Genomic DNA, 22,527 nt, shown 5'->3' on the forward strand with positions numbered 1-22,527 from the left:
GTGTCAGAGAACATCAAAGTCAGAGTCTAAGAAAATATCCTGCACTTTCACTTATTCAGTAATTTCCATTATAATTTCCATTAGACCCAAAACAAAAATTAATTGAATCTAGTAACTGTCTGTGTATTTAAAGCTTGATATATTCCTTTGTGTGATAGAGCTCCATTGTTGCAACAACAATTGAGAGCACATCATTGAGCCACACTGCCGCACTGGGTGTTTCTTCAATACCCTGAACATGGACAGCTTATTTTGAGTCAACCTGCTGCATGCCCCCCAGTACCCATTGTTGAAAGTTGCCTGCAACATACCTTTGTAGGCTACTTACACTTATGTTAGACTAAAATTCGCTGAAAACGTTAGAGCCAAGCTGTTTTAGGAAAATTCTTCGCCTTTTTACAAGTGACATTTTTTAGGGCAGTTTTTTAATATTCATGACTTCAGTAGGAAAAATGGTTATGGTTCTGACTGAGGACCACTGACAGGGTAGAGATGTGAGAAAGTACTGAGAGAGGGCCTGATGTGTTGGTATCTTATAGCATCTGTTGACAATATGTCTAGTGAGGATTCTTTTACTGGGGGGCATTTTTATCTACTATATGTCAACTATCCATCCAGTGGTTGGCAAGATATTTCACTCTGAACCAGACAGACACACACTGTCTTCCCTTAAGACATGTCTGTAGTATGTCTTGTTTTCTTTGTCTCATCCCACTGATATATACCTTCTTTCGAAAAGCTTGCAGTCCTCAGATAGCCTCCCAAATTGATCACAAGGACCCAGATGAAAACAAAATAACTATCATTTGGTGTCAATTTTGGCCAATTACGCCTGCGATGGGATGTGAGTAGGTGTCACTTTATTTTCGGTCTTGGCAGCAACTTACTTCAAGTCACAAAACATCTTATTAAAGGTAGCCGTCAGTCTCTGTTCTGTAATTTGGGTGTTTGGATAAAATCCATCACAAAAAAAGTCTTGCGGTGCTGCGAACAATGAATTTCCTCTCAGTGTGATGACACCATTGCCCTGTCGGTTTCTTACAGGCTCTACAAGCTGCTCGCTAACTTCCTCCCTGCTCATGTGGCTTCCTGGCAATCAGCCAGACCCCTCTCTCCCCACGCCTCAGCCGCTTTGCTGCCTGTCCCGTGTGAGACAGGAAGCAAGGCCCTATGGACAGTGACCTCACCAGGAAGAGTGTGTGTGTACTGTATGTGTGTGCACAACTGTAACCCTCTAGTCTCTTCAGATAGCCAGAAAGCATAAAAAACATTACTTTCAATATTTTCAGAGCATTTTTTTTAATGTGTACATGTCCAGCATGGCTTGTTAACACACTCAACTAGAGGTGAACACACAACAACACAAATGTATAAAATCTTACATTTTCTACAGAAAAACAAAACACTAACAACCAATCAAAAAAACTAATTGGAATGTTATTAACAAAAATATTCTATCAAGTTTGGAGAGAAAAAAATGCACAAATAAAATCAAAATAATTTTTTTTAGACGAACAGTAACCTCATCTTTTCTGATCGACGCTGCTTTCTTCTTTTTCTCGTCTCATCCCAGTCAGGGATGATGGTTTAGTTTTTTTCAGAAAGTCACTGAACCATTACTCAGGTAGTAATGAAGAGAGGCCTAGTGTGAGATGCCAAGTTCCACTATCGATGGTCAGCACAGGATTGACTGAATCCAACATCTACTCTCTACTTTAGCTGCAGTTAGAGGATGAAAACAGTTTTCTACAGTGGGCTGCTCAACAGTTTGTATGCCTGTGTGAAGCACCATGAGAGCTGCACTCGTCCGGGGCAAAGCTGTGACACAGATGCTGAAAGTCATTTGTCAGCCATCTTTTCTGTTCCATCCCCAGCGGTGAGGAGTGGAGTGGTGATTTAAAATGAGTGGTTTCAGAGTGGATAGGGGTCGATGAGCGAGGTGAGATGCACTCTGGGAAAAGAGAGAAGCATCTGGACAACCCACGATCCTTTGGGTTCGAGCCATCATTAAGCCACAAAGTTGAGCCAAGTGAAACGGTAACAGAACAGTCATACTGTTGCAGTTTTTTTTTCTTTTTTTCTTTGATCTGTTCAGTCCGTTATTTATTGATCTGGTTTTTCCCAGTAGAGTTCAGACTTTGCACAGGGGCTGATGCAATGACTTTGAAGCTCGTGGTTATTAGAAAGTGCAGGGATACACAGTGACCGCAGGAAGCTGAAACTGGAGAGCACAGACACAGCTAGAAGAATACCTGCCGTTTGAGTGATTGTGGAGATTTTAACAGTTCATTAAAATAAAAGACAAAAAAAAGATGTTCAGAGTCAAAACAGTGGGGCTGAATGAGAAGCGCTTAACTTGCAGTGTTTACAGAAACACATCCTGAGAGAGATGAAAGCTTAGACAAGCTCAGCGATGTCCTAACCTTACCTAAACTTTGCATCAAGGCCCTGTTCATCAAAACGACCGCGGCATTAACATAAAAGAAATTCAGCCTTTGCAACTTTATATGTGAATGTGACATCCTGTTGCTGCGTTCAACAAACCTGACAGGTACACTGTTTGTAAGTGAGTCATTCCACAGTATTAAATGTTGCTGAACAAGGAGGTTGATCTAAAAACAGGCTCCGCTGTGTGAAACTGGACCTTGGCCTGGACTAGTTTCTTAAAGGGTGAGGGAGGAAAAAGGGGGAAGGAGGGGAGGAAGGTGATGCCGGGGAAGACAATAATGTGTTTGTGTGTGTATGATGGAGAGAGCAAATAGGGGGAGAAGAAAGAGAGTGAGAGAGAAAGAGAGAGAGAGAAGGCCATTGTTGTTGTTATGATCCCCTCGGGTTTAGAGGGCTGGGCTGAGTATGTGGAGGGGTGGGGAGAGAGGGAGAGTGTGGCAGATTTACAGTCAGAAAACAGGCCTCGCTTATGGAGAGCAGAGCTGATTAACTGAACACCTCCACACACACACAAACACGCATCAATCAGCCTCTCTCCATACCTTTCAATGTTTCTCTCCTGCTCGCTGTCCGGAGACAATGAATCTCCGTCAGCCTCAAACCACAGAGTATCTCTCAAACTGCTGAATCGCAGAAACTCACATTTCAGGTAAAGAGAACTCAAGTGACTTTTTTTCAACATTGAAGTAGTTACTTTAGCTTTGAAGTGGTTACCTCCCTGTGGGCTCGCTGTGCGGAGGTTACAGAGGAGAAAAGGAGGCCTGATAAACAAGAACTGCACACACAATGCTGTGTCTAGTGCAATGAGTCGACATTTTCTGAGCCTGTCCAGACACTCGGCTGTCTGAGCGCTCATTGATGTGCCTGTAGGACCAATGGAAGGACAGGACAGCTGAGGAGAGAGCAGAGGAGGTGGGGGTGGGGGCTTTTAACGCTGATTAGCTACGTCCGCCAATCCCCCCCCTCCCCCCCAAAACCCTGATGGCGAGGAGGTGAGCGATGGACACAGGACACCGTTTCCTGGCAACTGCTATTGACTAGCCACAGATCAATCTCCAGACTTCTTGTGACGGCTGATTATGCTCTTCCCTTTCTTCCTTTCAGTAAGTGTCCTGTAAGCTTTACCTCTGTTTGTGTAGGTGTCTCACCTCAGCCTGTCTGCACCTTGCTGGAGGCCTGACAGAACAGCAGAGTCATGTATCTGTGCCGTCTTTCAACATGTGGGGCAAAAGAAAGACGGATGAAGCAAAACTACTGCTGCTCGTGAGGCACAACTGGAATCGATATGCAGGTTGTTACATAGGGGACATCTGCAAGCAAAGCGCTTACTTAAAAGATCTGTCGCCTACTGTAAGCTAAAGTTTCCTCTTTGGCCAGCGCTGCTGTTGAGCTAACAGGAGATTTGGGTCACATGAACTTTTGCCAGTGGGATAGAGCCATCAAACTCCTGTCTCACTCTCTCTCTCTCCCTTCCACCCCTCCTTATTCCTGAGATTCAAGCTCTGCAAGCTCAGGGAGACGAGGTCTGCCTCCCTCCCCCTCCACCCGCTTTTCCTTGTCTCCAGTCTCTCCTCACCCTCCCCATCCACATCTGTAACCTGAGCCGGGTGAGCTGAGCCCCCTCTGGTCAATTTGGCAGCTTACCTCTCAGATAAGCCTTCCTCCCATTCATATTTGAAGTGGCACTCTAAAGTCGTCCACTCCTACACTCTCTTATTTCAGGCTGGTTTCAAGACTCAAAATTGATTTTTTTTTAGTGAAAGACTAGCAATGATGAGATAATTTCCCATTTTCCATTCCTGCTACAATTTTCGAACATCTTAAGATAAGGCTGCTCATTCCACAAGAAATGAGTTATGTCACCAGACCAAAGAAGTTCCCGAAAATGTATTCACAAATGGGTCAAAGGAAATGTTCTTGTCTTTGATGAATATTGCTTCGCTTCTTTCAAGGAAAAATAAGAGATTATTTTACAGGATAACACACTGCACCTCCTGAACTACTACTAAACAATGTAAAAACCATTTACAACAGTCCTGTATACTGTGCTGATTTTTTCACGCATATTTCCATGGCAACCATTGGCTTGCATTAATTTCTGTGCAGTATAAAAATCAGTAAGCAAACTCAAAAAACTTGCTTGAGATGCTTAAATCATCAAAGTAAACTATTTTTGCGTTTCAATAGTTTATTAATGTGATTTCCATACTCTACTACAAAAATAAATGGAAATCAATGGCTGCCAGGAAAAAAGGAAAACACAGCCTTTTTTTTTTTTTAAACTGATATAACAGAGTAGTTAAGAAGGACAATTTTCTTTGTCCCATCTTTGTTCTTGCGAGATGAAAAGGGGGCAGAGAGTGTTTTGGTTCTGGGAGTTCAAGGTTTAGTTTAGGGGTCGCAGGGGTTAACAACATTCGCACACACCTGCTGTTTTTTAATGAAGAGGATTAGTCTGTGTTCACATGATCCTGCAGGGCCTGAGCCCGCCCTGGTGCTTACAGCTACGGTATATTTACAACAGATAAACCGCAGGTCATCTGTGAAGTTTCTTAAATCGTCCTTTCAGAAAACACCAGCAGTAAAAAGTCTATTACAAACTGCATGGTACATTAGCTGCACCCTGCCACTGCTGTGTTGCACTTGTGGTGTTACATCCTGTCCCGAAGTTAAAGGCCATGGCTTTGCTTTGTTTCTCCCTTGTTTTATGTTACACACACACGCACACGGATGCGATGAATGCTCCCTCTCTTGTGTTATTTCACAGTGAGCTGACTTTTTAAATTAACCATTAGTCTGTCTCCTCTCCCGCACAAAGAAAAGGTCTTATTGTTGACAGAAAGGAAGCTCTCTGAGAATTAGCCACATAAATGAAAGTTAAGGGAAGAAATCCCCTTTAAAGTCTGAACCCTTTCAGCCAAAAGGTCTTTAAAGGCTTTCCAAGTAAGGAAAATAAAGAAGGTAGACTTACTGTTCAACTACGTGAGCACAAGATTAGAAGGAAAACAAGGCAGCAGTGGTCTGAATTCAAAGGACATTTACTATTTATTACAACTTGGGTCTTATTTTTATAGCTACAATTTCTATATGTTATAACGTTTTACTTAGCTTAAAGACTGGAAGCAGCGGGAAACAGCTGTACTGGTTAAAGCTTCCTCCATTTTTTTGGAGTTTATCATTATCTGAATCGTGGGTCTATGGATAGAGGGTGTTGAATACTGTACAGATCATAAAGCCCCTTGAAGCAAGTTTTTGATATTGGGCTACGTTACCAACAGAGCCCCATGTTAGACATTGCCTGAACCAATTTATTTGGAGTTAGGCCAACAGTGAGCACACATAAAATGTGAGCGCCATCGCACCCTAATGCTGTCTGTGCTACGTTAAGTACGGCAGGTCAAAGTCGAACCAGGAAGCTGGTCTGTAAGCTGATTTATGTTTACACCAAACAGTTTGAGTGTGAATTTTACCATCTGTCTTCATTTTTTCCTCCAAATAAGTTTGGCTGACATGGGGGTTTGTTTTTAAGGAATACTTCACCCCCCAAATGACCATTTGTATCAATTAATCTTAGGCAAGGACGAGACGGGTGCCTGTGCTGTTAATGTGCAAGTGTTTTAAATAGTACCATTTTAGAGAAAATGCATGTGTCTGGGGAGTACTGAGCAATATGTCCGAATAAATGAGAATGAGAATTACAGTTTGTAAATGGGTGTTTTGCTGTTATTAAATGCAGCCCCCTATAACTTCAATTCATTAAGAATTCTCTGTTTTCGGATTCTTTGCTCAATGTGAAGGCGTGAGAAAAACGTTTTATCAAATGCAACAAAAATAATCTACAATTTATCATTTGGTGGGTGAAATGCTTCCCTAAAGGTCTAGTGCGTCTTACTTTGAAGTTGCAGATTGCAAACAACTGAAATTTCTCCCGTGTGTGTTGACAAACTATGTTGGCTGACGCAAAAACGCAATTAGCCCTATCTGGAGCCAATGTTTGGTTTGTCTCTTCTGGGCTACTGTAGAATAAACACGGTGGTAAGGTGGTAACGAAAACACAACAATTTTCAGGTCATTGTGTGAATACTATATTCTATTTCTGCCAATAGGTGCCCCTTAATCCTACACACTGAACCTCTGAGCCTGTAAAATCTTTTCAGTGATATTGCTACATTCCCAGTTATCAGCTATTATCTTGATGAGTACAGTGTTATTATTATTATTATTATTATTATTAAAACCACTATAAAAAATAAAATCTAAGTTGTCATAAATTGGAATTATCCTTTAAAACCAAGGTGATGCCTGTATGACAACAAACTGAACTGGTCCAATCTTCAGAATAACAGCCGTAGCCTCATCTGTCAGTGGGAGTCAAAGGGAGGATAATATCTGGGCTCAAGGCAGGAGTCAAAATACCTCTTAATGTAAACTACAGTGAAATGTCTGTGACCAAACCCTGTTTCACTCTCGCTCACCTCCCAGCCCATGACATACTGTACTGCAGAGCAAAGGGAAGAGATGGAAGAGGATGATGAGAGAAGGGAGAGCACTACTGAAGCACTGTGGTCCGTCTACAATTCTCGCTCGTTCTTTTCTAACCCTTTGCATTAGTTCCTTTTGTGGCAGCTGCAATAGCATAAGCAGATGTCAAGTTATCAGGGAGGACAAAGCCCCTACTGAGATTAGAGGGAGGCGGTGCAGAAAGAATAGAACGGTCTTCCTGGTTTAGAAATAATAATAATAACAACAAATAGTCACACAAAATGAACCAAAACAAAAACATGAAAAAAAAACAATGTGCAAACTTCTCTCATATAAATAGACTACAGTCAACGCATTGTAGAGCACCATGGTAGACGGAAGGAGGTTAGGGTGGTGTGTGTTTGTGTGTGTGTGTGTGTGTGTGTGTGTGTGTGTGCAGATGTGTGTGTGTGTATCAGTACAGTATTGGATCTTCTACCACATGTACTAAGAGTTGCAGGAGCCACTGAGCACAGAGACATGAGACAGATGGATCACTGGGAGGAGGGATGGATTAGAGGAGGGTGGTGTCTAAGGTTTCAATTTAAGTTCAAAGTTCACTGTCCCCTAATGTCAAGGGTCAGACCCAGTCCTGCAGCGAGCGCTTGCAGTGCACCAGCAGCCGCGGCGCCCCTTTGCTCTGCAACGTGTTGATGATGGCGTAGATCAGTCCCAGGATGCACAGCACCAGGACCAGTGGGATGGTTACCATCAGGATGTTCATGGTCCGCTCCTCGCTGTCGTCCACCTTCAGCACCACGTCCACCTCGTTGGTGTCTTCCTCGCGACCCTCTCGGTAGTCTTCGTCTTTGTCGCTGTCCGACCCTTTGCCCGTGTCTTTGTCCGTTCCACCACGATCCGTTCCCTCTGGGTCTTTGCCTTTGTCACCGTCACGTCCGTTCACATCCGGGTTGAACGGCGGGCGGTTCACGTCGGGGAATTTGCGTCCTGAGTCTGTGTCCGTGTCTCTGTCTGGGTCCAGATCCACGGTGCAGCCCATGAAGTCTCTTAGGATGGACTTGGGGTAGCCTGGTTCGCTCTTCATACGGTGGTTGTCAAACTTCCAGTACTTGGAACCCTTGTAGAAGTAGGTGTACGCTGGAGAGGGCAAAGAGCGCAGAAGATGTCAGCCAACATAGCAATTGGAAGTCATGAAATTTATAGCAATAGTTCCAAATTTGCCAAAAGTTAAATGAGAAGCATGATACCACTCTTATTATTGAGTGGCATCAATCTTCTCATCCTAAAATTCTCTTTTTATCAAAACTAATTTGTTGTATAAATGGAAAAATGTCTTTAACAGAGACTCTGCTTTGAGATTGGATCAGCCCTCTCTGTTTTCACTCTCACTAAGCACAGCAGAGCAAAAAGCACTTCACATGTAGGCTCAAATTCTCACACACATGCTATCCCCTGTCCCTCCTGACGATTGCATGACCACACCCTAATTCTTTGTTTCAGGCGTGTCTCTCTCTCCCCAGCCCCTCCTTGCTCCATTACACACATATACACACACACAGAAGCCACTTGTCTCGTCTCAGCTCACCTCCATCATCGCTGAGGAAGGCCCCCTTGGGAGAAGAGGGCACTGACGTTCCCCAGACACTGATTGGTTTCGGGTAGCCTCTGTCAGCCAAGCGCGACTGCTCGTTGAAGCGCCAGTACCTGCAGACAGCAACGAAGATGGTTGTTACTGTTTATGAACTGTCCAAATGAAAAAAAGAGCAAACTTCTTACACAGTACAGAACATGGTGTGTACATATCTGTTCTATTTCCACACAACATCCATATCTGTTGTGTGTGTAAATGCACCAGTAAACCTTAAGCACATCAGTCATATTGTGCTTAGCGAGGGCTTATTGGATTCACAGACCTAAAGTGAAATTATTTTTCTATCAGTACTGTATATATTACCCTTGCATATTTACAGAACTTGCTCATATTGTTAACACAGAACTGTACAAATACAGCTGCTGCTATTCATCATGTGTAGCTTATACTCATAGGGCAATGGGGGAGGGGCACTCTGCCATGTTCTCTGCTGTGATTGGTTGTTACATCACCAATTATCCATTCTTACACAAGCCAATGCAAGAGTGCTGATTCTGACCACACCCCCGAAGCTTATCAAAAATAATAATTCCAAAATCACATTTTATAAACTCTTTAGAAATGGGCTGGAGAGGCAGTCATGGTGGGTGAGAGATGAGCCAGGGCCCACAGAGCATGCTGGAGGCTCCACATCCAGGGATGCGTGGACACTGGAGGACATTTGACAGTGGGCACAGTCTCTGCAGACTTACTGTCGCTTGCTCTGGTTCTCAGACATGTTCTGCAGGCCCTGGCTCTCCATTCACCCACTATGACTGCCTCTTCAGCCCCAGTAAAGCATCCAGCATGCTACGGGGGCCCTGGCTTGACTCTCAGCCACCTGGCTTTTTCCCACAGCCCCTAAGAAGCCTCAAGCAAGCCCCACTGACCCAGGCTTTGCTTTGTTTCGCCGCCAGAAAACCAGGGGGAGGGCTGGAGGTCAGCGGGCCCCTGCCCATGGCCAAGGACCCTCTGTCGGCTTTCCTTCAGTGTCCACATACCCTTGAATGTGGAGCTGTGGACTTTGTCTTTTTTCCCTGGGATTTCGTGCCCCTGCTCTCTGAACATAACTATGACTGGACTAACGTTTTGCACTCTAGCCAATCACAGTGGGACCCACAAAAACACGGCCATCCATTCTGGCATCAACCATAATGCTAACATGCTGATATTTCACAGGAATCATGTTTACCATGTTCACCAAGTTACTTAAACACTGACGTAAGAATGACCTCAATGTATTCGAGCAAATGCAATGCAATTTGAATTTGTATCATGGAAAAATAGGGGATGAGATCAAGCTCAACAGGTGAATGAGAGGTTTCATGTGATGTTGACAGTTTGCAGGCTACATTACCAGTCTCCTTGGAAGAAGTAAGTGTAGCCGGACGGCTCCCACCAGATGGCTGTGTCTATTCGGTCGTAGGGAATATCTTGACCGTAATCAACCAGCTCCATTGGATAGCCCTGTTCCAGGTTAGCCTCCCTGAAGAGCCAGAATCTGTTTGCTGAGGAGAGGAGAGGAGAGGAGAGGAGAGGAGAGGAGAGGAGAGGAGAGAGGAAAAGTGCTCAATGATCCTTTATGGTGCACACATCTGTACATTGCATATCCACCCCCACTCATAACCCTTAAAGACTCTGGAAAATGTTAACACACACAATCATACAGCATATGTCATGTACACTTGGTTACACACGCGTCCACTCACACACAATAACAGATGTACCAATACACACTTGGGCACGCACATTTTAATTTGCTGGCACAGAATATGTTAAATAATTGAAACTGAATGAGAAATAAAAGAGAACAATACAGACAATCAGAGAAAGCAGACCAGCATTTACACACTTGTAAATTATATGAACGCAATAATGATTTGCTGGCAGGCAATCAGAAACACAGCAGAAATGAGCACATCATTGACTAAGGAGTTTTGGTTTAGCTTGTAATTATCCATTAGGAGCGGCTTGTCTCATGTCAGGCTGAAGCAGATTTCTCGCTGAAGGGAAGGTTTTATTGTGTTTTATTGTGTCAGACAGGGGGACTCCGTTCCTCCTGGCACCATTACATCTCTCTTCTTGGCTTCAATCCGCCTTTCCCTCCTTCTCCCCGCCTTCACACCCACCCATCCATCCACCCACCTCCAGCCCCTTGCTCCTTGTTTAAAATGAAAGCTCTACACTCAGCATCTGGAGAGAACAAGAGGTTGACGCAATGCTTCCCAGGGTTCCTGCAGTGCACAGCCCTCATGTAAAATCCCATGACTTATTCCATGACTTTCCATAACCACACTGGAGCGCTTCAGTGACCTAAAGATTTGATTCCTTCCTGCTGTGTATCTTGTTTTCCTGAAAGGATAAACAGTTTGGTTTCTATTACAGTTGGGCTTATTTGGGATAAAAACAGCTGTGAAACCCCTGGGTAATAACACAACAGCTGTGTAAGAGAAGCGGATAAATATTTTTTACACCTTTTAAAATAGACATTCCAGATATTTGATGCCCAATATGTCCTAAATCAATTAATCCCTCTATGCATCCACCCATTTATCCTCATTAACCCTTTGAACTCTGCAACAGAAAGTGCAAAGGCGTTGTGATGGAATCATCATTCATTCCTCTGGCACCGCCACATGTAATGTAATGTGATGACACAGATGATAGAAGCCTTAGCTTTTTTCTGCAAAAAGACTGAATGTTCTAGCTGTTGTAGTTTCCATTTTAGATCTATATATATCCAGGATTATGCAAACAATGAATCCCGCAGCTATTACAGGAAATTACCAGCATAATTATGGTGAAATACCGTGTTCCTAAGGTCATTACGTGACGACATAGAAGATAGAAGCCTTAGCTTCCTGCTGCAAAAAGAAGGAATGCTGTAGCTAACACGGTTGCTATTTTAGAGTGATTTCAACAAGATCATGCAAACAACAGTCTGCTGCAGCCATCCCCAGGAGCTCTATTTGTAAAGGGTAAAGTATAATTTAAAGTAAAAAAAAAAAAAAAAATCAAAAGGTTTAGCCAGCCAACACATGCAGAATGCATCATATTGTCAAAGCAGAATACGTATACTGTTGATACTGGGCGTCTTGTCACTCCCCAAAGGGACACACCAAGCTCAGGACAGCAGGAGGTGGGGAGTGACGATAATAACTTCCCCCACAGGGAAATGTAGACTGTGAAAGCTGTGGGTTTTGTTGACCACTGTTTCCGCTGATTGGATGCAAACTGTATACTGCGATTCTTGTCTATCTCAAAATCACACATCAGCTCACAAAGCAAGTATAAGAACAACAACACATCCCAACATTTGGACCATTCTGGACTAAGTTGAGGCCATTAGTCCACAAAAAAGTACAGGAAAAAAAATCAGGTCTGCTGTCTTCATGCTGAAAGCATCAAGATGATGTTCTATTTTGATGTGCCCATTTAAAGGTCTGTGTTTATCTCTCCCTCTCACAGGTCTGCCAATCCTTCCTTCCTTCCTTTTATCTTCCCTTCCCCTTCATTCCTCTTGTTCCTTCTTTGCTAATGGCTTGCAGCCAAGTGTCACACTGAGAGGCTTGCCGATGACATCATCCTCCTCATCAACAGCTGCCCCAAAGCCTGTAGCTCTCAGAGTGAAGCGGCATGAAAGACTGAATTCTTTTTTCGTTCAACAACTTTATCCACCGTTGTAAAAGACAAGCCTCTCTCAGCGACTTGCAGCACAAATAATGAGCTGTGCTAAAAGAGATTTATACTCTGCATGTAGAATACATTATGCACCCTCTCAAGGGAGGTGGGGGATGTATATCTTCAACATAATCTAAAGAAGATGAAAAAAGTTCCAGAATCTGTTTTATTGTTAATATATGAAAGCAGTGAGATATGGTGGTTTCAAATGACCATGGAGCATTATAAATGTATTTAGGTTGTTAAGAAGAAACCAGATGGTGGATGGTTTTCTATGCAGGAGGGTTACGTTGAAGGGTATGCTTATGTTCCATATAATAGTGATATGAACCCTGCACCACTTGTACATTGCATTATCTATAATGATAAAAAGAAAAGAATATATAAACCTCAAAGAGCTGACATGCTGCTATATATGGTATAAGACAGACTGACATGATGATAAACCTAGATCTCGTGAATCCAGCTATGATTGTGTATTGGCACGACAGAGTAAACGGCGCTGCTTCACTGGAAACTGAATCCAAACACTGGTATTGTTTGTCATTGTTGCTACTTGAGCATAGCAGTGCTGAGAAACAAAGTTTGTATGTTACTTTCCTGCAGGCTGTAAGGCAGCTACAACCCTAATTAAAAAATTGGGCATATTTTCAGAGATTGTTTTTGATACTGGAAGTCTGTCATGCTCTAGAAGTGACAGCTAATAATACCAGAAGACGATTATTTAAAACAGACCCAGGCCTGTTTTTACAGCAACAATAACCAGAAACATAAATGATATGTGTATTTCCTGCAGGAGGGTGGAGAGGCTGCTTTTCACTAGCAAGATAAGAGGAGTATGGATGAAGAGGTGAATGTGAGTCAGTTGGTGAGATGATCTTTCAAAACGAGTGGACCACTTTCATGAAGTGTTGTCTCTTTCTTATTCACATCACATTGCAAATCAAAAGGAGTTTTTTTTAATTGACACAACTGCATAAGAAATGTAGTTTAGATGTCAAACTGTGGGTCATTATCTATTTTATATCATTCAAAAATATATGAATGATAATTGTAGGTTTCTGCTGTATTAAACATGATTCAGCACTTCTTTTATGACCTAGAGATAAAAGATAACAACTACCGGTCCTGACCAGTTATTCTGCGCTCTTGTTCTTTACAGTAATAAGTGAGTTTGTTGCCATTTAATCCCCCTCCCCCATTGGGCAGCAAGGTAAAAGGTATCAGATTCAGAAGATGGATTTCTTTCTCTGTTACCAGGAATTGCTTCATTTTGGTGTCAACATTGCTCCATCTGGATATTGTGGAAACAACAAGTATACCAGAGAACTGCTAACTTTGGGCAATGCAGAGCTTGTCTTGGAAACAAACCAGCAATTAATAACTTGATGACTGTACACACAGTGAGGTGCAGACCAGTGTGAGCTTCAATGCAAGTAAATCAAAATGAAAACACACAACACCACTCTTCTCCAGTACAGCATTCCTTATATACCAAAACTCTATATGCATGTGTTTGCTGCTTACCTTTAAAGAAGACGAACCTGCCGTCGTGTCTCTCATAGGCAGCGTCTATGTCTCCAGGCAGACCCCTCCAGAAGTGACTGATGGGCATGGGGTAGTTATCCAGAACCCTGTTCCTACGCACTCTCCAGAACCAACGGCCCTGAGGAGACAAAATTAAGAAGTGTGTTTGAGTGTGCATCATTTCTTATCATCAGTTAAGCTGGAAAAACTACATTTTCTTTTTTCTCTGTCTTTCTTTAAGGAATACTCCCCCCAGAAAATAACCAGTTGTATATTAATTACTCACCCCCTGTTACCTTTAATTTGTGATGAAAACCTTGTTTTTCTCACATGCCTCCATGGTGGACAAAGAATCCAAAAACCAAGAACATTATTGATTAATTGAAATCCTGGGCAACCACATTTAACAACAGCAAAACTATATCAAAACATCTGTTAACAAACTCACATAACTCCTGTACACCTCCTGAATGAGCTGGAATGAGGTGGTATTTCAGCTGAAAGCACAAGCAGAGTTCAAATTTACGTGCTTGCCAAGGCATGCTACTTCTCCCTGCATGAGACTGTTGACGCAGAAGTGTTTTAAATAGTAAGGTTTTAGCAAAAATGCAGGTGTTTGGGCAGTTCTGAGCATACAACAAGGTAATGAGACTTGGATTATACTGGACACGTTGTATGAGAGTTTGTAAACAGGTGTTTTAATATAGTTTTGCTGTTGTTAAAGACGGCCCCCATTTACTTCAATTAATCAAAAAACATTTTTGGATTCTTCGTTCATCTTGGAGACGTGACAAAAACACAGTTTTCTTCAACAATTCACTGTAACAGGAAGTGAGCCATGAATTTTCCAATAAAAATTTGGGGGTGAAGTATTCCTTTAATTCCTGGCTGAGACTCAGCTCCTCCGAATAAATCAAAATTAAACCAATGCTATGGTTTCTTATCTAAGTATAAATATAAATTTCTGTTCAGTGGATGCACAGAAAGCTACTGTAAGCAAGGTGTTCTCTTTTCATTAGTCAACTGATTATAACTATTTTACCTACTGACCTGAGCACTGTAGTAAGGCTTTATGGTCACCATGCCAAGCAAACTGAGGTCTGCAGGATAACTAGACCAGAACGTACAATAAACTAACAATAGCAGAACACTGGCAGGCTAATAATAGTCCGTCTCTGCTCTGGTGGCTTTATCATGTCCCTTATTGCACTCTCTCTGTCGATCACAGCCTGATACAAGATCACTTTTATCAAGAGCTGTTAGGGTGATTTCCTCATCAAGTCAGCAGCACAAAACATGGGAAATCACTGGTAGTACTTTTTAACCTAAGAACCGCTGAACATTCATATCTTCTCTTTGTGCTGCGCACACAAAGCAGCAGACAGATTTACACCAGAAGCCCTCAGACTCATTCATAAGTGGTGAGTCAGTGGCCCTGCTTGTCCTGGATAATGTAACGGTAAAATGCTCAGTGCTGCTTCTTTCTGGCAAGCACACCTAGTTTTGTCCTTCACGCAGGACACACTGGCAGACAAGATGGCGCGGCAAGGTATGGAATGGAACAGAACGGAGATGGGTTGGAGAGAGCTGAGAGAAACAGAACAGGGCCAAACCGAACAGACCGCACACCCTTCGATCTGTGTGGTCTGACAGCTCCTTGCGTTGACCAGATTAAGAGTGAATTGACCATATTAGTCCTTAGCAGACGAGAGCTGATCTCAGTGTGGGAGTCTTAATACTGAAAGCAACTCCGTGTGCTCTGCTGGTTGTCTTTATGTCCAGCCCTCTGCTGTGAAGATATACGAAAAGTGAATAAAAGAAATGACAGCTCCTTTCTTCTTTTAATGGACAGGACTCTGTGGAGAAGAGAGAGTGGTGCTGATGTGTTACAGATTACTCCCACTCATGCAGTACATTAAGTTGTTTTGCCAATGCAGAGTAATAGAAGGGAAGAACAATGTCTGCCATTAATAACTAGAATTTCTTAACAGTGGAGGCATCACTTCCAAATTTACATTGGGGAATATCTGAATATAGACAGCAGTCTGAAATGAATCCCAAGTCAAGTACTGAATAACAATAAAACATATAAATCAATAACAGTCAATACTAGCTGAACATTTCTGACAATATCTCAAGTGTGTACATCACATGACTCTCTTTGCCCTTTCTGACACACTCTCGGAGCCACGACTGATGTATTTTACTATTTGGAACTTGGCAGGTGGCTGTTCCAAAAATACTTTTTTCATAATGTTTTAAATTCGCAAAATTCAACTTCTCACTCAAAGTATATGAATTGCTTTTGGTCTGCATTCACTCTGATCAGGTCTGCAGGGCCGCCCATACGGAACATGATTGTTCCCCATGGGGGACAACAATTATCATGTTCAGCCTAAATATGAGCAACGATAACCACATTTCATTTTGAACCAAAATATTCACCATTACTTACTAAATTAATATATTTAATTAAAGTAAATGTATTATTGTTGCTTGTAAGCAAACTGTTGCAGGAAAAAAAAGAAAAAATGCAGGTGGCCAGCCACATGATCTGAGAAATTTAGTGATCTTAAACAAACCAAAGCCAATTTGACAGTGGCCAAACTGTAAAATTATACCTTTACGCGTGTCACGTGATACCATGGGGCCAAAATGACATCTGTAAATAAGTGGACATATAGATATTTTTTGAGATACAACAAAGTACAAACACTTAAATAGCTCTTATTTAAATCACTATTTCCTAAATGTTGCAAAACCCAGAGATATTTTCCTGCTGTTATTCATGTGAACAAGCCTGAGACCGAGTGGTTGGGAGGAGGGGTTAAAGGAAACGCTGGTGCGCTTGGTCTATGGGCCCATGGATGCAGAAGATCTGGGTATTTTTATACCTGGAAGTAAAAGTTTTTTGGCTTCATGCACCACTGAGCAACTTTCAAAGGAATGAAAATGGCTAAGCCTCCAATGCTGTATCCAGTTCTCTTCATAAATCCATGCTCTAAACTAGGAGAGAGAGCACGCGCATGCTTAATATGAGAAAAGCAGATCTGGGGAGGTCCTATTCACTTGACCTTTTCAGGGGCTCAGCCATTTCTGTGGGTGGGCCTGGTCATTTGTATTAGGCTAAGAACTGCCGGTTGGCAAGGAAAAAGTTAATTTTGGACACTGATTAATGTTATCTGGTCTAGCTTCATGACTGTGGATGAAACCTAAGAACACAGACATTACTGGCTGAGATGAAACCCGAGAGCACAGATATAACTGTCTGACCATGTGCAGCACTTGTCCAGGCAGCTGTAGGCCAAGTGTTATAACTACCGGTCAGTGTCAGACACACTTACAGTCTGAGATAAGAGATATTCATAGCCTGATCTCTGGGTGTTTGTGGGGACAGGGCTATTCTATACTTCACTCGTCAGCAATAATAATGCAAAACAGAAACACCTTCCTAAGTTTTTTTTTATCTTTCTTTCGCTCAAAGTATTTTACATTTTCCCCTCGACAAAGGCATGTCAAACAGTTTACTTCAAGATATGGCTGATAGTTTGATACTATTAGATATCTTCAGCTGCTTGAATCCGTGCTGCTGCCGTTCCCTGTGAAATGTCAAAAATTGCAGATATCATGACAACATTTGTGGAAGAGAGGCTGATGCTATTTTACAGTAAAGCCTGGGTGTTCTCTCTCCAGCTCTGTCTAATAGCTGCCAAACTCTTCAGAGTTCATCGCTGCCAACACTGGACGCCTCCTCTGACCTCTCTCACTGAAACACATCATTGCTTATCTTTGTAGAGCTGCACTATGTATAGAGCATCGCTGAATAATCCCTGAAGAAGAAATGGAGTCCCTTTTCTTCAGAAATTTCTGTTACTTCAACTTTAAGAATGACCATGTAAATTTCTTGCATGATCGCCACTGAGCAGGAACCCTTACCTGGTGGTAACACTTAGCAGATGTTTAATAACACGACCACAGGGCTGAGTTACATAATATCAAAAGACCTCCAATATTAAATAATGAAAACAACCCAGTTGACAGCAACTGCAGCCAACAGTGAAATGACCTGTAGGTAAAAACCCAGCTAATAGCTCAATGCTGCTTCAGCCCTTATGAATATTTTGTGTGGGTCCCGAGGCTCTTTAAGTCAAACACCTGACCACACCCCACCCTTTAAACAGCGTTCCGTCCCATAAAAAACACAGGCCCTGTTGGTTTACAATCCACAAGGACCTGATTGAAAACAGAGCCCTTGTTGGCTGTGCACACGCCGTTTGTTTTAAACTGATTCTACAGAAAAGAATAAGTAATTTATTGACACTGTTAACTTGTCAGGACAGCTCCTCTGCTGGAAGCCAGCTGAATTTCCAAGCAAGGACATGTAATAAACCACTGTGAAGGTACAGTAAACATATCGCTTCTAATTTTTTATGTTCATAACAAGCTAGCAGGCTGTGGCTGAAGTTAACATCCTTATTTTCTGATCCCCAAACAATTTACCTTGAAAACAAACATCTCTCCTCGGAGCATTGCAACCGTGTCAAAGTTCCCTTCGCAGATATTGGGTCCATAGTGATCTGGTCTCTCTGTGGTCCTGGGACGGTCAGGATGCCGAGGAGGTGTTTGAGGTGGCCTGGGCTCTGGGCGGCGGGGTGTCACAGTGGGCAGGGCCTGGGTGGGGCCGCTGTCTGGTTGACCTACAGGGACAAACGGAATGAGTTAAACATATTGTATCACATTATGAATAATGACAAGATATACCTGGGACTGGCTGAGCAGGACAGATGTTAGATGTCTTACTTTTCCTTCAGTACTTCTGAAATGCTTGAAATCAATTTTCTAGATAAATTAAGGCAAACTACTGGGATAGGAATTTGGATAAACTAGAATTACAGCCTCACAGATGTATGCCTCCACCAACCAGTGACGTTGCAGTTTACATCCATGTCTGTCTGAACTCATATATTACATGCAGTGAAGACTTTGACGGAATTTAATGAAAGGTATTAAGTGTTATACTTCAGCAAAACATGGCTTCAACCCAGCAGCACAAATGTTCTATACAATCAGAGGAGTTTCAAGGTGGACACTCAAGATTATTCTCACCAATTCAGTATCTGACCAAATGTCTCCCCTTCTGTCTCTTAGTTTCGGTGTTGAATAATGTCCAGGAAAGTAATTTTGCAGAACATTCTGATATCACAGATAAGCTGACCTTTGAACTTTTGGATATAAAATGTCATCATGTCTTCGTTTTATCTTATTAGACATTTGTGTAAAAAAATTGTCATAATAAGTTATGGCGAAAACATGATTTATGAGGTCACAGTTCATCCTTGAGTCTAATACCCCTTTTCCACCAAAATTAGCATGTGTACGCAGGTTGTTGTTTTTTTAACTGGTGTGTCACGTTCGATATCAGAGACAGGCCGGAAAACAGGTTAGTAAACAGTAGAAAGCAGCATGGAAATGTTACAATGGTTACATCTTTATATATATCTGCTACTTATTTGGTCTCTCTTTCAAACTCAGTGCAGGCTAAGTTGGAATGATGTTTAAGTGCTGCTTGGACAGAGACAGACAGGGTTTTGTGGTGGCGCGTCATTGCATCTCACTAGTAAAGGGGCTAAAACTAGCATGTTCACCTGTGCATTGTGTGACGTTTGGAGCAGGAGGCGTGAGTAATTTGACCTGGGTGTGAATGCCGATTGTAACCTTTCCCGTTGCATTAAAAAGCCAGATGTTAGCAGGTTTCTTGTGCAGTGGGAAGAGGGCTTAAGTGGATTTTGTGCCAAATTTTAAGAAACGCTCTGAAGGCATTCCCGAGGTATTATGCTCACTAAAATGGGACGGACAGAGGGATGGACAGATAGACTAATGAACCAACAACCCAAAAACATAATGAAAACACATAAAAATGAAAAGAAAATGGTCATCAATAGAGTGGTCATTTTGTTGCTGGTAAACATACAAAAAAATATATTTCAATTTTACAGAAAGTACAATCATCAGTTCATGTTTGCATGATTTAATGCACTGAAAGGGTTATTTATATACTCTTGACATCAGAAGAGTCATCCATAAAACATCCTACCATAGATCTGCTGTATGCCCCGCCGGTCGTCCTCAGGCAACTGGAAGTCGTCCGTCTCCATCCATTGGTAGAAGGGAGCCATGATGGCCAGTGGGTTGTTGGAGTGCTCTAAACCCAGGGCGTGGCCCAGCTCGTGGACTGCCACCAGGAAGAGGTCATTACCTGTGTGGATATAACGAAGCAAAGACACAAGTTAGGGGAGGAAAATTAGAAGATATGCACTGAGTTTTTTACATTTGATCTCTAGAAAGGGACAGTTTGAGTTTGTTCAGAAGAACTAAGAGAGAATACACGTGCCCCTCTGCATTTATTCATGTTCCTTGGAAAAACAGGACGGCAAAAGCTGCAGGCAACAGAGAGCAGGAAGGCCCAATAAATCCATGCAGTCAGTGTATAAAAACAGCTTTTCATTGTTCCCTCCCAGTTATGATGTCATTAAACATCTCCGTAGATGTGACACATAAATCACACACAGGCATGCTAATGATTGCTGATATGAATCAACATACATTTCTAACATTTCTACCCAGTCAAAGGATGCTGTTGTCCACTGCCACCACAGCAATTACACACTGACACACTGGCAGAGCTGACACACTGACCACTGCATCAACTTCCTCTTTGCACAAAAGACGTCTTTTTTTAAATAGAACCAAAGAAAACCTGGTCCAGAATTGACCAACATATCCCTTAAAGTTCATCTCTGAAGTAAAGCCAGCACACACACGGTTATTTCCCCTCAGTCAATACCTCCTTGTTTCCCTGCCCTGATCTTGGTGAACTTTGAACTTGCTAGGCATTTTGTCTGGCGAGATGGACTTTGCTGATTGGTCAGATTTGTACGAGTGACATAACGCAGTTGGGGGATTGGGACTTGGTGATGTCACTGCTGTGCATGCAAAGGGAAGGGGAGATGTTCTGGATGCCTGTCCTTGCACATCTCCTCATTTCCTCTTTGCAAAACACAAACACACGCAAACACAAACACACACACAGGGATACACACAGTTCATCTCCCCCACCATCTATAATTTCAGAGTCACATGAATGTCCTCATGGTGTACTAAGCTGCAGCTCACACTCAAGGAGAGAAAACAGCAGAGGGCAAGACAGAGTGCTAGAGATAGCTGGGGATGGAAACAAAGAGAGACAGAGAGAACTGAGAGCAGATAAAGAGGCCTTTGTGAGGTAACTGTGACAACCATTCAGTTGGACAGAGTAAACTTCAAAAGTCTGGGCAAAGTTAGAAGTTCAGCCAGTGCAACTACTGCTAATTCTGACTACCCTGTACACATACATGCATATTTTGTCATTAAAGCAGTATTTCAACTCTTTGAAGCTTTGTTCACTTGTTTACCATGTCTCACACCTCATTCATCAGCAGCTGAAGGGACTCCCTTTGACGAACACGCACACTAAAGCAGCACCCCGACAACCAACATGGACTCTCCAAGTCATTTGCTCTGCCTTTTTGCCAGTAACTGACTCACATTTGTCTCATCTGACCACAAAGCACCACAAAAGCCTCTGACCTTTTACTGCTACCGGCCTTTAGCGTTTCATCTGTGTGAGGTGTGTTCGAGTGTGCCTGTCAGCAAGTTACTGGGCTAAAGGGTAGAAGCTGTTTTTGTTTGAACGTCTGTGCCAGAAAGGCTGATTAATCACATTGTGCATCACAAGGTGCAACTGCTCTTCTCTGACAAATCAAACTGAGGTCAAGGAAAGGGAAAGAATACACTCTACCCACAAAGAATAGATTGAATGGATTTGTGCTTTTACCATCATATACATTTTTTATGTTTAACTATTGATCCCTAAGCTGAAGTCCGTTTCTGTTTGGCCTCACCCAAAAAGAGGTCAGAGGTCAGATCTGATTCTATGTCATACTCAAGGACACTGCAGCAGGGCTAACTAAGGCTCACTTTTCTCTTTACAAAAATTATGGTTGCACAATGTATCTTTTTTTTTCACATCATAGTAATACCAACTTCTGTGTAAACACATCGCAAATGACTGAAGTATTGCACTCAGGGATTTTTTGCATAAGTTGAAACAGTATCAGTATTGTGAATTTTCCTCATATCATGAAGCCCTTTATACTGTGCACTGTCAGCCAACTGAAGGGTCAATCTGTTTGAGTTTTGCCAGCTGAAAAAAAATCCTAAAATTTCACAAAGGGTAGAAGATATATATCAGCAATAGTGCAACTGTAAGGCAGTAAAAAGCTGGAGTTAAATGAAGACTAAGTCCGTGAAAAGTTTGACTAATTAGATATGTGTCTAACTGGTGTCAGACACGTTTGTAATTTGGTTCTACTTTGCTTCTGAGCTGTTTAAGTAGCGTGGTGCAACAAAGGGACCAGTCTGCAGATCTCCCCAAGTGGAACACACTCCCACTTACTGTGGCATTCCACCGTCCCTGTGATCTGTCCTGCTACACATCCCACACACAGCTGATCACACAGATACAGACACACACACACACACACACACACACACACACACATGCGCGGTCGCACATGCACACACGCAGAGTTAAGCTGTCTCTGTCTGCTGTGTGCATGTTGATAACAGGGCAAGGAAGCCCATTGTCACAAAATATCCCTCTCTAGGCAGCAGGGTTAATGGGTTCACAGCAACAAGAGGAAGACTTCTTAAAGATTCTT

The 22,527-nt window shown here is 42.5% G+C and overlaps 1 protein-coding gene across 1 annotated transcript in view; it reads right to left on the reverse strand.

Annotated features, from left to right (window-relative positions):
• Positions 1–1,282: 1,282 nt before the first annotated feature.
• mmp15b (matrix metallopeptidase 15b) overlaps positions 1,283–22,527 on the reverse strand; it is a 41,254-nt gene continuing 20,009 nt past the window's right edge. Inside the window, exons 5-10 of the mRNA XM_050048429.1 lie at positions 19,863–20,024; positions 18,269–18,465; positions 13,769–13,907; positions 9,918–10,068; positions 8,516–8,634; positions 1,283–8,067 (exon numbers count right to left, since the gene is read on the reverse strand). Coding sequence (XP_049904386.1) covers positions 7,550–8,067; positions 8,516–8,634; positions 9,918–10,068; positions 13,769–13,907; positions 18,269–18,465; positions 19,863–20,024 — 1,286 coding nt within the window. The 3' untranslated portion in view covers positions 1,283–7,549. The remainder of the gene's footprint in view (positions 8,068–8,515; positions 8,635–9,917; positions 10,069–13,768; positions 13,908–18,268; positions 18,466–19,862; positions 20,025–22,527) is intronic.

This window comes from Epinephelus moara, chromosome 1, assembly GCF_006386435.1.
Source record: "Epinephelus moara isolate mb chromosome 1, YSFRI_EMoa_1.0, whole genome shotgun sequence".
Taxonomy (NCBI): domain Eukaryota; kingdom Metazoa; phylum Chordata; class Actinopteri; order Perciformes; family Serranidae; genus Epinephelus; species Epinephelus moara.